This window comes from Ovis canadensis, chromosome 16 (genome assembly GCF_042477335.2).
Source record: "Ovis canadensis isolate MfBH-ARS-UI-01 breed Bighorn chromosome 16, ARS-UI_OviCan_v2, whole genome shotgun sequence".
Classification (NCBI taxonomy): domain Eukaryota; kingdom Metazoa; phylum Chordata; class Mammalia; order Artiodactyla; family Bovidae; genus Ovis; species Ovis canadensis.
Window position 1 is genome coordinate 19,935,012 of NC_091260.1, and position 15,124 is coordinate 19,950,135.

The following is a 15,124-nucleotide window of genomic DNA, read 5'->3' on the forward strand; positions in this document are numbered from 1 at the left end:
CTAGGCAGGGTCATCTAGGTACAGGTCCCTGTAGATTTGGTAAGTAACTGAAATAAGAAGGAAATACTTCTCTTTAATGAGAAAAAGTGTATAATCTCTTACACAGAACACCCGCTCCCAACCCAGTCCCACCTTCCAGGGCAGATATTAACATTTGGTCTTCAGAACCAACCTGCTTGTTTTTGACCCGAAGTCCAGAAAGATAAAGCCTAGGAGGAAGTGCCTCCAGAGGTTGCACTGATTACCTTCCCCCACACCTTGCCGCAGGCTAAGAAAACATGTTTTTAAGAGACATCTGTGCAATACAACACGTTTACCTCTCTCGGCTTTTCAGCACCTATCTCCAATATCTGCGGCCTTTCTCTGTCTGGTCTTTGCGGATTTTTATCCACATCTTTAGGAACCAGGGGTGGGCTGGCAACGTACCCGGTCTCTTTACCTTGCAGCTGGTAGACCCCCTGCACGTGGGTCTGACCGGTAAGCGATCTGGCCTCTCTGGCTTTGTGGAGCAGTCTGGAGCCGCGACTCTGAATAATAAGTTAAAATATGAAGCAGACCTGTAAAGGCTCGTTCTGAAGCTGACGAGTTAATACGAACAAAGGACTTCAGAGGGCACTGTCTTCCTTTGTTTGCAAGGAGCGAAATTTCTCAGCACGAATAACTGGAGGGACCGTGCTTAAAGGAAAGTGGGGTTAAAGGACCGAGAGGGCCTTGATTTTCTAGTCTCTGGATTCGGGGCGCGGCCAGGGGGAGCCTCCTCTGCTTGTTAAACCATTTCTGCCTCTAATATTTAAAAGAAAGCTGGGAAGTGGGGATCTCCACTCTAGCTATAGGGCTAGGCCATTGCAAGTAGCCGTGTGCCCTCGAGCTGGACAATTCACTTCAGATCTCCCTGGACCTCAGATTCCCAATCCGTAAAAAAAAAAGAGGGCGGGGGGCTGGACTGGTAATCTCTACAGCTCATTCATATACTTTATTCCAAATGTCCAATAAAAAGAAAACCAGGCATTTCAGCTCCCCGTGGAAAGACAAGCCCTTGGTACAAAGATCAAAAATGGGTTTCATAAATAGTGATTGCCGTTCGAGGTCTTCTAATCACTTTTCCTTTTCGTGGCACGCGGCGCTTCAAACGTGTATGAGCTGAACCATTTCTCTGCTGAACTCCTACCCAACGCAACCTAGCGAAAAGCGATAGGAAAGGGCCAGGTCTGAGGGGGCGATTAAAGGTTTATCACTTCGGAGAGGTGGCGGCGTGGCCACTCCTTGGAGCAGTTGGTTTTGAATCAAGCGGCCACAGCGATTGGCTGCAAAGCACGTGGTGCGCGCTCCGCCGGACAGCGCCCGGCTGCTGCTGCCTAGGGCGGCGTGGGGCAGATTCCGGCCGCGGGTGCCGCACCCGCGGGGAGGGTGGGGGAGGACGTGGGGGCAGGAAGCGCCCGGGGCGCGAGTCTTTCCGGTCCCCTGCCCTACAACGGAGCCCTACAGCCCGGCTTTGCCCAACCTGCGGAGTGCCTACAGTGTCCAAAATTGTGTCCATACCTCGCCCCTGTCCTCTTTCCAGGTATCTCGCCCAGCGGGCAAGCTGTGTGCGCCCAGGGCGCGAACCACTAACACCCGTCTCGCCTCTTGTCTCTCTTTGCTGAGCCTCACGGCGGCTCCCGCAACGCGGAGCACACACCTGGGGGGCCGCGCTGTCCCCAACCACCCCAGAAGGTCCCTCAGCACCGGACTCTGCTCAAGACACAGCGACCCAGGAAGACTTGTTTTACTCGCGATTCCCGAAGGTTGCAGCTGCTCGTGGCTGAGATTCCGCATCCTCTTTGTCTCTCTCTCTCTACTTGCCACAGCCCCCTCCCCCGCTTCCTCTCTCGATTAACTCCCCCGACACGCTCTCCTCCCCTTCCTCCTCCTCCTCCTCCGCCGGCCGCTTTCACGCGCTTCCTCCCTCCCTCCCCTGGTGTCACTTTTTGCCTACGCGCCCTCTCCCCTCCCCTCCCCGCCCTCCCCTCCCCGTCTCGCCGCTTATAGCCGGGCGCTGGGCCGCCGGGCGCAGACTGCTCGGGCAGCCGGAGAGGAGGCGGCGCGGCCGAGGCGCTGCAGAGACCGAGTGGAGACGCCAGGCGGCCGCCGGCGCGCACGGCTCTTTCCAGCTCCCTCCCCCGAGCGTTCAGCCCGCCTCCTTCCGCGGCGCCTGCGGCCGCTGGCTCCCTCTTCCCTCCCGAGCGCCCTCCGGGAGCTGCTCCGCGGGTGGCAGGCACAGAGTCCGTGACCTGGGAGTCGTGAGACCGCGGCGATCAGCCCGCGGTGACCAGCCAGCGAGCCGGAGCCCCATGCGCGCTCCTTTCGCCGGGGCAGTCGCTGTTGCTCCCTGGGGCTGAGACGTCTGCTCCGTCGCCTCCCCGCCGGGTTACCGAGGCCAGACCCAACTAACTGGTTGTGCACTGTGGCCGGCCGCCACTGCTGTAAGTCTCCGCCACCGCCGCGGACCTGTTGCGGGTGCCGTGGGTGTCAGGTCTGCCTGTGTGTGTGCGTGCGCGCGCACCGCGGAGCCTGGAGCTCCGACTTAGGGGGCGGCGGGGAACTGCTCTCGGGCGGAGACCCCGGCCCGCCGCTGCGCTCCTCTGGCAGGCAGAGCCGGGCACTGCCCGAGGGGCCTCCTCTGAGCCGCTGGGGAGAGAGGAGCTCAGCCAGGATACGATCGACACCCCCCCGCGCCCCGCCGCCCCACTCCCCTCCGCGGGAAGGGCTGTGCCTAGCGCGCGGGATTGTTTGTCCCCTTGCACCCTACGCGGCACTGGAGTCACGCACAGACACCCCTAGTAAGGGCATGTTCACTGCGGCCAGATGTCTGTGGGGAATGAATGAAAACTGCTTTCTAAAAAATTATTTTTTTTTGTCATTCAGGTTGTTTAGCCTTAACATGGTTAGTTTCGAAGGATAGGAATTGGTAGGCGGGGTGGAGATGAACCGCTGAACTTATCTGGTGTCGCCCACACGGGCATGTGTTGAAGAGCGTTACAAGTGCTATAGAGGACTCTATGGTAAAATGCTTTTCTTGTTAACAGTCTCTTTATAGTGTTGTTCCTTTGTTATCAATAATGTAAATTGCCTGAGAAAATCTGCCCAGTTTCTCCTTCGATGGCCTGGAGATCAGGTTCAAAACTTAAAGAAATGTGACGCGCTGCTAAGTATTGGAGGCTGAGATCCTGGTTAAAGAGCATTAAGTGAACTGAAGTTACTGTAGCCAGAATTCCTTTTGATGTTCACTGGTAATAGCAGCCCTTTTCGCCTTCTTTGTAGAGGCAGGTTAAGTATATGTGTGCGTTTTTTGGCCACTTACTTGGCATGCAAATATTATTTCTCTGGGGGCTTAAAAAATGCCAAAAGGATGATTCATTCTGTGTTGAAGGTGTGTTTAGAGTCTGTGTACATGGTTTCTGCTGATGTTTTCGTGTTTGCATACTTTTAAACCAAAAGACAAGTTGTCTCCCTTGGGTCTTCAAGTGTACCTTTTAATCAAATATTCCTGCAAGATTGTTGGATTTTGACTGTGACACACTTCTCCATCTGGGTGGCATCCAAGATGACAGGCTAGGCTCTTCTGCTGGCTTTTGAACCTACTTGGGAAATCCAGGAGCATAAACACAGGCTGTAAAGAGATGCAGATCCTATATCCCAGTCTTCTAAACTGTTATGTTAAGTATAAGCCTGGCTATGAGTGTTGTTTTACACTGCTCAGGGAAATGCCTTCTGGGCCTGGTGGGTGTGATTCCAGTTCAATCTGCAGGCACTTTGGTGCTTCTGTACCTTGTGCAAGAGCCTCATTCTTCTGTCAGCTGCATTCAGTCTCAACCAGAAAGAAGGCAGCTTTTTTTTTTTAATTGAAATACAGTTGATTTACAATGTTGTTAGTTTCAGGTATACAGCAAAGTATTCAGAATACACACAGGTTTATGAATTCTTTTCCATTATAGGCTATTGCAGGACACTGAGTATATATGCTGTACGGTAGGTCCTATACTATACAGTAGGTCCTTGTTGGCTGTCTACTGTATATATAGTAGTGTGTGTATTTTAATCCCAAACTCCTAATTTATTCCTCCTTTCCCCCTTGGTAACCATAAGTTTGTTTTCTATGTGTGTGTCTATTTCTGTTTTGTAAATAAGTTCATTTCTATCTTTTTTAAAAAAGGTTTTCCATTTGCGCAATATCATATGACGTTTGTCTTTATCTGACCGACTTTGTGTGATAATCTCTAGGTCCATCCAAGGGAGGCAGGTTTTGAGATTGCTTTGGAAGCATTCGTTAAAAAAAAACATTAGAAAGCATAGCTACTCATTTGGAATTCTTGCAAGTTTCTATATAAGGCATAAGAGTATTTATACCATTTTTTGAGGTTTAGGCTAAAACTCTTCTTCAAAGTACTGAAGACTGAATGTGCTCATGCTCATGTGACTGCAGCAGTTGAACAGCAGGGATGCTAATTCAGGTTTTGAACACATTGGAGAACCTGGTGCATTTACACAGGGTCCTGTCGGAGCATTGGGCCTTGGGTGACATGGACTAGACCTTAGAGGCTTAGCTTGACGTGGGGGTGATGCTGGCCTCTTCACCATTTGTCACAGCTCAGGTCACTGTGGAGACTGATGGGTGCTTCCTAAAGTCTTAACGCCAGAGCCCTAGGACTCTGTTGTTTATTTTCTTCTCCAGTAAATCATGGTTACTCATGATGAAAAGTTACATGCCTAAAATAAAAGAAAACAAGTTGCAACTCCTAATATATGAGACCAGTGAGTCAAAGGCACCTGCCTCTGTTGTTCTCTGTGCCTGCCTTGCCTCCGCTGGTCAGGTTGAAGGAAACAAGGCTGGTAAGGACTAGCTGTTCCCTGTTTGGAACAGATACTGTATCAATGCAGTTCACCGTCCTGGAATAAACAGCTTCCCTACGAATCCTCTGACAGGCGGGTTCCTGAAGCCTTTATTCCTTTGACTTAACAGAAGAGTAGGGTTAAAAAGGAAGAAGATAATTCAATTTTTGAACATAGGTGATAGGCATGTCCTGTATCTTTAGCTTACACTTTGATTACTGAGGAAAGCCAAAGAGTCGATTTGGTTCTGCTATAATTCCCATTTAGATACTGAGGAAAGCACTGTAGTCGGCAAATAAATTCTAGAGTGACCGTAAGTTAACAATGGCTGGCAACACACATACACGCACACACACACACGTGTGTATGTGTGTTTTGATTTAGATAACATCTGCATTCTGATCTCCCTATATGCAGGTGCCAGCATTTGCAAGTACCCAGGGATGGCCCTGGTGATCCCTGTGTAATCGAGAGAGAGCAGTGGATACACGCTTTGTTCTTGAAGCTGGTTTTCTAAGAAGTAACTTAAAGCAGGGAGAATAGAACATTGGAACTCCTGAGTTTGCTACTCAAACTAGTCTTTCTTTTCTGGGCACAAATCCCCATTTTGGAAGCTGGCCAGAGCAGAAAAGGTGGGTGGTAATTGGGGCCAGAGTCTATTCTGTGTTTCCAGGATAGCTTGCTGATCAGTATATGGTCATGTTTATATTGGGGCTCTTTTAGGACTGAAGTGGTAGAGGTGTCTGGTTAGAAATGATTTGTAATGTTAAGTAAATGTTTGGTCACTTCAGAAGCTGGCTTACACCTGTGGCTTTAGTGTTACATTTCCCATTTACTGTACCTACACTGTGGTAAAGACAGTGGGTATTACCAAAGGAATTCTTAATGGAATTAATTAGTAGGTATTTGTCTTACACATGGCTTTATGTTGCATAGGGCATTAAAACTTGTGCCCATCCCGGCGTTACGAGAGCTGGAGGCCTGGCACTGCAAGTGACCAACCCTGAATCAGCTGGACCAGGGCAGGGACCTGTGAGAATGAGAGCTTGATCCTCTTGGCTTTTGCTGACTTACATTCTCAAGGACCTTCAACATCCTGAAAGCTGGCAATCAGGTTTTCCAAGATGAACCTGCTCTTGAGCAGTGACTTTTTTTTTTTAAACAACGTATAGGTTACATAGCTCAACAGTAGTGTAAGTGCCTTTCTTTATCAGTAACTGTCTCTGGCTTTGGATGGGCCTGGCCAGCCATTATTCAGATTAGTAGGCAGCGGGGCCCACAGCGCAGTGTTCTGTTCCCTCGTGTCTTTTGTCTTCTGGTTTCGACTGGGGCTCTGGCTCGGCTGTTCCGCACACTGGGAGCATCTCTGTTCAGTAGTTGTGTCTGGTTTTTTGCAGGAGTGGAAACAATGTCTGTCAGTGTGCACGAAAACCGCAAGTCCAGGGCCAGCAGTGGCTCCATCAACATCTACCTGTTCCACAAGTCCTCCTACGCAGACAGTGTCCTCACTCACCTGAACCTGTTGCGCCAGCAGCGCCTCTTCACTGATGTCCTTCTCCATGCGGGCAACAGGACCTTCCCTTGTCACCGGGCAGTGCTGGCTGCGTGCAGCCGCTACTTCGAAGCCATGTTCAGCGGGGGCCTGAAAGAGAGCCAGGACAGTGAAGTCAACTTCGACAATTCCATCCACCCGGAAGTCTTGGAGCTGCTCCTCGACTATGCCTACTCCTCCCGGGTCATCATCAATGAAGAAAATGCAGAATCTCTCCTGGAAGCCGGCGACATGCTGGAGTTTCAAGACATCCGGGATGCGTGTGCCGAGTTCCTGGAAAAGAACCTGCACCCCACCAACTGCCTGGGCATGCTGCTGCTGTCCGACGCGCACCAGTGCACCAAGCTGTACGAGCTCTCCTGGCGGATGTGTCTCAGCAACTTTCAGACCATCAGGAAGAATGAAGATTTCCTGCAGCTGCCCCAGGACATGGTCGTGCAGCTCTTGTCCAGTGAAGAGCTGGAGACCGAAGACGAAAGGCTTGTGTACGAGTCTGCAATTAACTGGATCAGCTACGACCTGAAGAAGCGCTACTGCTACCTCCCAGAGCTGTTGCAGACGGTGCGGCTGGCGCTGCTGCCGGCCATCTATCTCATGGAGAATGTGGCCATGGAAGAACTCATCACCAAGCAGAGGAAGAGCAAGGAGATCGTGGAAGAGGCCATCAGGTGCAAACTGAAAATCCTGCAGAACGACGGTGTGGTGACCAGCCTCTGTGCCCGGCCCCGGAAAACCGGCCATGCCCTCTTCCTCTTGGGAGGACAGACTTTCATGTGTGACAAACTGTACCTGGTCGACCAGAAGGCCAAAGAGATCATTCCCAAGGCTGACATCCCAAGCCCAAGGAAAGAATTCAGTGCGTGTGCAATTGGCTGCAAAGTATACATTACTGGGGGGCGAGGGTCTGAGAATGGAGTCTCGAAAGACGTCTGGGTGTATGATACCCTGCATGAGGAGTGGTCCAAGGCGGCCCCCATGCTGGTGGCCAGGTTTGGCCACGGCTCTGCTGAACTCAAGCACTGCCTGTATGTGGTCGGCGGGCACACTGCCGCCACTGGCTGCCTCCCAGCCTCCCCCTCAGTCTCTCTGAAGCAAGTGGAACATTACGACCCCACAACCAACAAATGGACCATGGTGGCTCCCCTCCGAGAAGGGGTCAGCAACGCCGCAGTGGTGAGTGCCAAGCTCAAGCTGTTTGCTTTTGGGGGTACCAGTGTCAGTCATGACAAGCTCCCCAAAGTTCAGTGTTACGATCAGTGTGAAAACAGGTGGACGGTCCCAGCCACCTGTCCGCAGCCCTGGCGTTACACGGCGGCAGCTGTGCTGGGCAACCAGATTTTTATTATGGGGGGAGATACTGAGTTCTCCGCCTGCTCTGCATATAAATTCAACAGCGAAACTTACCAGTGGACCAAGGTGGGAGACGTGACGGCAAAGCGCATGAGCTGCCACGCCGTGGCCTCCGGAAACAAACTCTACGTGGTTGGAGGGTACTTTGGCATTCAGCGATGCAAAACTCTGGACTGCTACGACCCAACATTGGATGCGTGGAACAGCATCACCACAGTCCCGTACTCACTGATCCCTACTGCGTTTGTCAGCACCTGGAAACATCTGCCTTCTTAAATGCCTTGCATCCTGGAGAGGGTGAGCGTGAGGTAAGTCAGCTTAGCTGTAAGTATCTGTATAGTTGAGAGAGCTGTTTCAGCTCGTACGTGGAATAAGACAGGCTCCATATAGCCCATCCTATAGAGGTACCACACAATCTATACCAATAAAAGCACTTGCACCCCAAAGCTTAAACACTTGTGTTGACCACAGCTGCAACACGCGCCACCCCCCACCCCCCCCCAGATCATCAGCAAGTGGTTCTCAGCCTCTACTGAGCCTCAGAATCTCCCAAGCAGCTTTCCAAAATCTGCACACCCCAGAGGCTGGGTTTGTTGGGTCTGGATGGGTCCTAGGCATTAGCATTTTTAGAAAGTTCTTCAGTGGTTCTAATTATGACCTGGTTGGGAACCCTGACCTATGTTAATAATGCCAGCTGATGTCTTCTGAGCCTTCCCCCTTTGCTGGCTGTTGGGCTCTATGTTTCACATGGATCTTTGCATTTGGTCCCCACAACAACCCTGTGGGATATTATTACAGGAGCAGCTTATAGATGAGAACACCTGATGTACAGAGGGGTTAAGTAAGTTGCCTGAGGTCATAGGGCTCAGCAGGCGGAAAGGTTGGTCAAGAGTTCAGCCCAGGCAGTCTGGCTGTAAAGCATAAGCACTTTAGCTCATGCCAAATGGGCATTTAGTACCCTTCACACTGGTATCACCCCAGGAGATAATTGTTGATATTTAAACTGAGCTTCCTCAAACCCTTTTTGGAATGAAGTAGGGTTTCAAAAATTGAATGCTGAAATTATTTCCAGTGTATTCTGTCCAAAATTATTTATTAGCTTATTTAAAATGTACCCCCACCGCCCCCCCCCCCATCCCCAGACTGCCCCCTTTAGGGCATTTACTAACTTTCATGAAATCTGGGTCTGTCCTTGGAAAAAGTTGCACCTGCATTGTATGAGCTTGTCTGATGCGTGGACACAGAGCCATCCAAACCGCCCTCCCTGCAGCTTTTCAGAGTTAATCATTCAGGCTGACCCCATTGTCAGGGTGAACAAGAGTTGTGTTTCTGTGTCATATATCTGAGTACATAATGGTTGTCTTGTGTACTTAAGAGTATATCATACTCTTGGTTCAAATAATTAATAGGCCTTCGCAGTTCAGGGTTCAGGGAGCTAATGGCTGCCTTGCTTGCTTGTAAAGCACTCTCGGGATTGGCCCCGAAGTCACTTAAGCATGTGTAAGCGTAGCACAGGGCACGTAGAATGGGTTGATTTGTTTTGGTGACTAGAGGGCTCATTACTAATAATAAGAGGATGAAGTTTAAGAATCTGCTTTGGAGGAGCTGCTTGTGATAATGCACTCATTACTTGGAAAGGTTTGGTTCTGTGTTTAGTATGTTTCATACCTTTCAAGGGGACCATCCAGCAAAGAGGGGGTTTGCACTCTTCATTTGTCTTCTCTTTCCTCATCTCTTACAGCTTGTTTAGAAACACCAGTAAAATTGACCTCCCTTTTACATGTAATCTTTCTGTTTCTTTCATTTCTTCTTCATCTCCTCCCGCCTGTTACAGGTGGTACAGTTCTTAGTAACGTAATGTTTACCTGTACTGAGACACCGTCAGGGGGTGCAGGACTGTCCTCTGGGGAGCAAATAGGGTAACTGTTCCAAACCAAACTGGTTTTTGCAGCCTTGCTGTCATCTCAGTAATCCTGAATAAACAAATGCTCTGAAAGGGGTTATTTCATTTGCAATATAAATGCATTACTCAACTCTAAAGCAAGTTTAAAGAACCTTCTAGGCAGAAGCATCAATTAACAGCATGCTAAATTGGGTGTTAGTCCAGAATTGACTATATTTGCATAGGAGAGCCTCAAAAATTGCCAGTGGCGACCCCATGGCCTGAAGCCCACCAGGCTCCTCTGTGGCGATACTTCCAAGTGGTAATTGGCTTGGCATCATTGGAGCAAGATAAGGAACTGGAGGCAGAAAGAGAGCGACCATGTGTGTCTGGTTCTAGCCTTCAGCTGTGGAGTCTGGACCTCTCTGCACTTCAGACTTCCCCTTTGTTAAATGAGTGATTCGAATTGTGCTTTCCTTGAGATCTGTCCCAGTTTAGACTTGGATGAATTGATAAATGAGAAAAAAGCAAAGAAAGGGGTAAAAATAGCTAGCCCATGTCTGTGTTTTCTTTCCTCCCTTCAATTTAGACCTTACCTCAAAGTGGAATTAGCTTTATGTGTTGGGGGAAAATGAGGTTTCTATGACTGTTACCTGCTTGTTATCTCTATACTTCATTTTTGGTACCTTCTTTCTCAGCCCAGAGTGAATATGTTAGCAAACACTTGAATTCACCCTCTCCTAGGTCTTTGAACCTATTTAATCACACATGTCCGGCCCCTGGGAAATGGAGCAAAAAAAGTGCTGGGTTATATTCGAAACATATCCTCTCCACTCTTGGTGCTATTAGCCAGAGTCAAGCACAGGATAAGCAAATTTGAGGGGGCTGGATTTGCCTTTTTAAAGGACGGTGTGGGCCTGATCAAAGCCACTCTTGCAGTTTCCGACGGGGAGAATGTTGGTTTAAATTTTTAAAGTTTACTGCACACCAGATAATGTTAAAACACTTAAGCCGGATGGAGTGACTTAAAAGTACTGTGTAGGTATCAGACTTGAGCTGCAAGCGCTTCCGGGACCTGGCTTTGCCTTCCAAATGTAGGTGCTATCTGAATTAATACAGTGTTAACACAAAGTTTCCCTCTGCCTGAAAGCTTATCCACCAAGGTGATTTTAACTCTTTGTTGCTGCTCTGTCAGCCCTGAGAGGGACAGAAAGGAAATGCCTTTGATTTCACTGCGTGTTCATGATGCTCTGTGGCCCCAGCTTGACAACACTTAGATTTGGTTTGCTTTGTTCCCTGCTCCCCTTTCTAGAGGTGTTTTTGTTTTGGGTTTTTTGTTTGTTTGTTTGTTTGTTTTTCTGTTTGAGTATGCAACATCTTGAAATTTCATATTATTACAAGATACATTCTTTTGGCCTCATGTTGATGTATAGGTTCCAAGGAGGTGCGGGTGGGGATGACACCGTAGTCTAAGGAATGTCTTGAAAGCTTGAATCACTGTTTTGAAATGGAAGAAACAGCTAATGGAATGAATCAGACTTCTGAACACAGGAGAGAAAGAAGGACTCTGAGTGATGAGCGGCCGCTCCTGAATTCCCTTTGTCTCTACTTGGAATTTCAGCATTGGGGCTGCAGATTCCTATGCTAGGGCTGGAAATGTGCTCCAAGACCAGATAGGGGGAGCTTTTCAAAGACAAAAGCCCTCTGCAAACTCTCCTTATGTAAAATTAGACTTAACCAAGTGTGAAGGATGAGTGGTGTGAGAAACCACCAGCTCCCATGAAACCTGCAAGCTTGTGCTCACAGCGCCTTGAATTGATGATCGGCGGGCGGTCAGTCCTGTAGGTGATAATGCTGAATGCTGCGTGCCACAGCCCGAGTCTCCTAAGTGTGGACTGATGAACTTGGAGAATAGACTCCAGCCTTGGCTGCTGAGGCCTGGTGTGCTGTCATGTGAAAAGAAGCGAGGCTGACTTCTGCCGTAATGAATAGCAGAGATGCATTTAAATAAGAGGATTAATATGTCTGCTTTCTATATGGTGAATAAACTTAATTTGGAATCCTTTATGGTAAATGGGCCAAAGAGGGTGGGGGTGAGTTGGCAAAGGAATCTTTGGTGATCACTTTACAGTGGCGCTGTTTAACCATGGAGAGGAATTACGCGTATCAGAAGCAGAAGATGTAATAGCACCTAGGTGTATAGGTTTGATTTGCATGTATGTATGGTTAATCAGGAAGTGAGGATCTTTTCTGTGGACACCATTGTTTTTGCTGGAGCGTCTGCCTGCACGAATGCACGAGTGTACTCTTTTAAGTCTGGCATTTTAAATGTCTTTGCACATTGCCTGCCAAATGTGTAATTAAGACCTTTAGAAGCAATATTGACCAGCTCTGTCCTGAGTTTAATTTTTTTTTTTTTTTTTTTAGATTTGAGACTAACAAAAATATCTTCCTCCTCTTCTATTTTAGCTGACTCCATCCCTCGATGAGACAAGATGCGATTTCTACTTTAGAGAGGCCAGATCGAATGAAAGACAAGAAAAAGGAAAAGAAGTGGCTACAAGACTCGCATCCGATCCACCGCACCTTGTAAATGCTTCTAACTGGACATGAAGGAAGGGGGTAGGGGAGGGGGTGGGATTTTCAGTGCAAGTAGCATATGGTTTAAATATGAATGAACAAACCTGTGATCTAGTCCTTGTCTTGTAATTGTGGATTAATGTCAGCATTAATCAGCTTCTCAAAGGGAGAGAAAAGCCAGCCCTTTTTCCTTGCTGTACCATATTCAGCATTTGATTTTCCATGGGTTCCACCACTTATGTGTAGAATTTGAAATGGTTGTCACCTCTCTCTGAGGAGCAAGCTTGAAGTCTCCACACCAGCTGCTGTTGGAGATTTGAAAACCCGACTGTGGGGCCAGGAGGGGAGGTGGCTGTGCTGGCTGCAGAAGTGAGGACCGCTGGACTCCACGCTAATCTCCCAGGGCTGTGCTCCCCAGAAACGCTTCTGAACAATGGGGACATTGTTGGTAGCTGTTTGCTAGATGTTCTTTTCTATTTATAAGTGACTTTAAACTTTCCCTTGGCTGGTAAGAAATGTGTTGTAGATTTAGCTATTTATTGTTTGAATCCTGCATGCTGAAACAGTGCTTATAGTTGTCTTCACGTGTATGGACGCGTGTGAATGGTTGTACGTTTTGCACAATTTTGTGACCGTTGTGATGTGCTCTGCTGCACAAAAGTGAAAACTTGGGCGTTACAATTAGGGGTATAACTGGAGGGTGGGTTGGGCAGGGTTGGGGGGGCAGATTTTGTAAATGTCAAGACAGGGAAAGATTACCAAATAGAAACTTAAAGTTACATCCTAGAGGTAGGGAAAGCATGAAGGTCATTTTTTTCTTAAACTGAAGTCAGCTTTGGGGTGTCGTGGGCTCTGGGCATGCCAGTGGCTCCTGGGGCAAGGGAAGCCATCTTTCTGTCCTTCCCATCCCTGTTCCATTTACTTGCTTCTGTCTCAGCTACTGAAGTTTGGAAAGGACCAAATCACTCGGCAGTTTTTTGTTTTTATTTCCCCTTTGTGTGATATCCTGAAATCCTGGAAATTCTATGGACTAGTTCTGTATATAGGGCACAGGTAAAGGCATTGTCCAAAGTTTATTTATTTATCTATTTATTACCCTGTGAGAATGCTTGGCCATAACCCCAGTTAACAGGAGAAAACAGAACTCTCACCGACAGAAATTAATTCACTCATCAGATTTGCTTGACCGAAACTGGTCGTTCTCTCTTCCTGCTGTAGCATTTAGCAAGTGCTAAAAGTTCTCCAAGGTGATATTCAGAGGGGTACAGTGTAAACTTCAGTGCTCTCTCTTAGGTAGGTCTCTAAAAGAACTCTTTGGTGCACAAAAGTGACACATATGGCCCCCCAAACACCAAAGAACTGTAAGCAGTGGCCCCCGCGGAGAGGCCTCCCTGGAGAGCTGGAAATGGGTTGTGAATACATTCTTTGCTAGTTCCAGTGCTTGTTTGCTAAACATGTGCCGTGATAGGTATTAGTGGTAGACTCGTAGGTGCTTCCTCGCAAGTGTCCGGGGAAGCCCAGCATTTGCAACTCACACTGCTTCCACTGCTGTTTCTCATAACATTGTATCTTAGAAAATAGGGTTTAAGACCAATAACCTTTGACATTGTGTGTTTGCATTGTCTAAGGACAGATAAATCCCTCACATTTCTCTCCACCTGAATTCATTAGACTAATTATACATGTCTGTCCGTGCTGTGAATAAGTGGGCTATAGTTGGACCAAAATAAATGAGCCATTGAAATCAAAGGGAGGGTCTCAATACTTTCTAGCAGTCAGTCCCTCGCTCTTAGATGTGTTCTAAGCAATGCAAATGTCTGATTGTACCCTGGCAGTATATGGTAGCAGTTACAGCTCCGTAGTTTATGATGCAAATCTGGCAAGATGTGGGTGTCGCTACATGGCTTTTGAGAGCAGGGTGAATTTTCTGCAGCTGTTTCGAAGTTGTGGTCTATCCTTGAATCCTCTGTTAATTGCAGTGTGTGAGCCAGAGGGAGCGGTGGTCAGGGTGGGCCCGCAGCCTGCAGGGAACTTTCTGGACTCCTGCTCTTTGAATTGACAGAGGCATTTGGGCTCACTACTTGACCATTCTCACCCTGTGAAATGTCCTACACTTTGAAGCAAATACAATTCACAGCACAGTGCACACAAAAACCTTGGCATAAGACAGAGAAGGTTCTTCTTATTCTGTGGACTGGTTGCTGTGGAAACGGATAACAAAGGGCAGCCTTCCACTTCTGGTATAATTGTGTAGACCCCTTTTCTCTGGGCTTGACACCTGTCTGAATAAGAATGATTAGAGCTGAATAATATCCCTCTCTTGACTATTTTGAGTATGTGGTTAACGTACAAAACTGTGTAAGTTGAAGAAGTAAAATGTTCGTGTTCATATGTACTTGTTTGCTACTACATTTTTGAGGTTTTGTAAAACTGTTATTTTTTTTTTCACAATGTGAAACTGAAGGTCAAATAAATTATTAGAGATTTTCTCTTCATTGTGTGTATGGGTCATTATTGAATATAATTTTAGGCGTTGAAAAATTGTGCTTTTTCTAGTTGAATTCAAAAGAGGATCATTTCAAAATTTTCTGGGTGTCCTCTATTTCACCATTTGGTTACATCCATTTATTAGAGCAATTTTGCTTTAATTTTTAAGTAATTTAAAGTTTTGGCCTTTTAGAATGTTTAAGCAAACCCAAAGTATACCTCAGTTGGGCTTACTGATAGTTTAGAATATAAAGTCATGTACTATGTAGTGATAAGACAACATGCTTAATATATAGAAGGAATTTAGTTTTTGTACTCCTCATGGGATATGTTTTGTGAGAAAAGAGGCTGGAGGTAAATCCTGTTTTCATCTGACACTGCCTTAGAGTCATTTAAAGTAAGTG

General features: G+C 47.5%; 1 protein-coding gene across 1 annotated transcript; it reads left to right on the plus strand.

The window, feature by feature from the left end:
* The first annotated feature begins 1,948 nt into the window (after window positions 1–1,948).
* On the plus strand, window positions 1,949–14,728 carry ENC1 (ectodermal-neural cortex 1). Its single transcript, XM_069556381.1, has 3 exons — window positions 1,949–2,462; window positions 6,267–8,079; window positions 12,123–14,728. Exon 2 carries the CDS (start codon window positions 6,278–6,280, stop codon window positions 8,045–8,047), a length of 1,770 nt encoding a protein of 589 aa, XP_069412482.1. The 5' UTR covers window positions 1,949–2,462; window positions 6,267–6,277; the 3' UTR covers window positions 8,048–8,079; window positions 12,123–14,728.
* Window positions 14,729–15,124: the final 396 nt, after the last annotated feature.

What these genes read in the sequence shown, in the direction of transcription:
- ENC1 (XM_069556381.1), top strand. Translation starts at nt 6,278, where the DNA reads ATGTCTGTCAGTGTGCACGAAAACCGCAAGTCCAGGGCCAGCAGTGGC.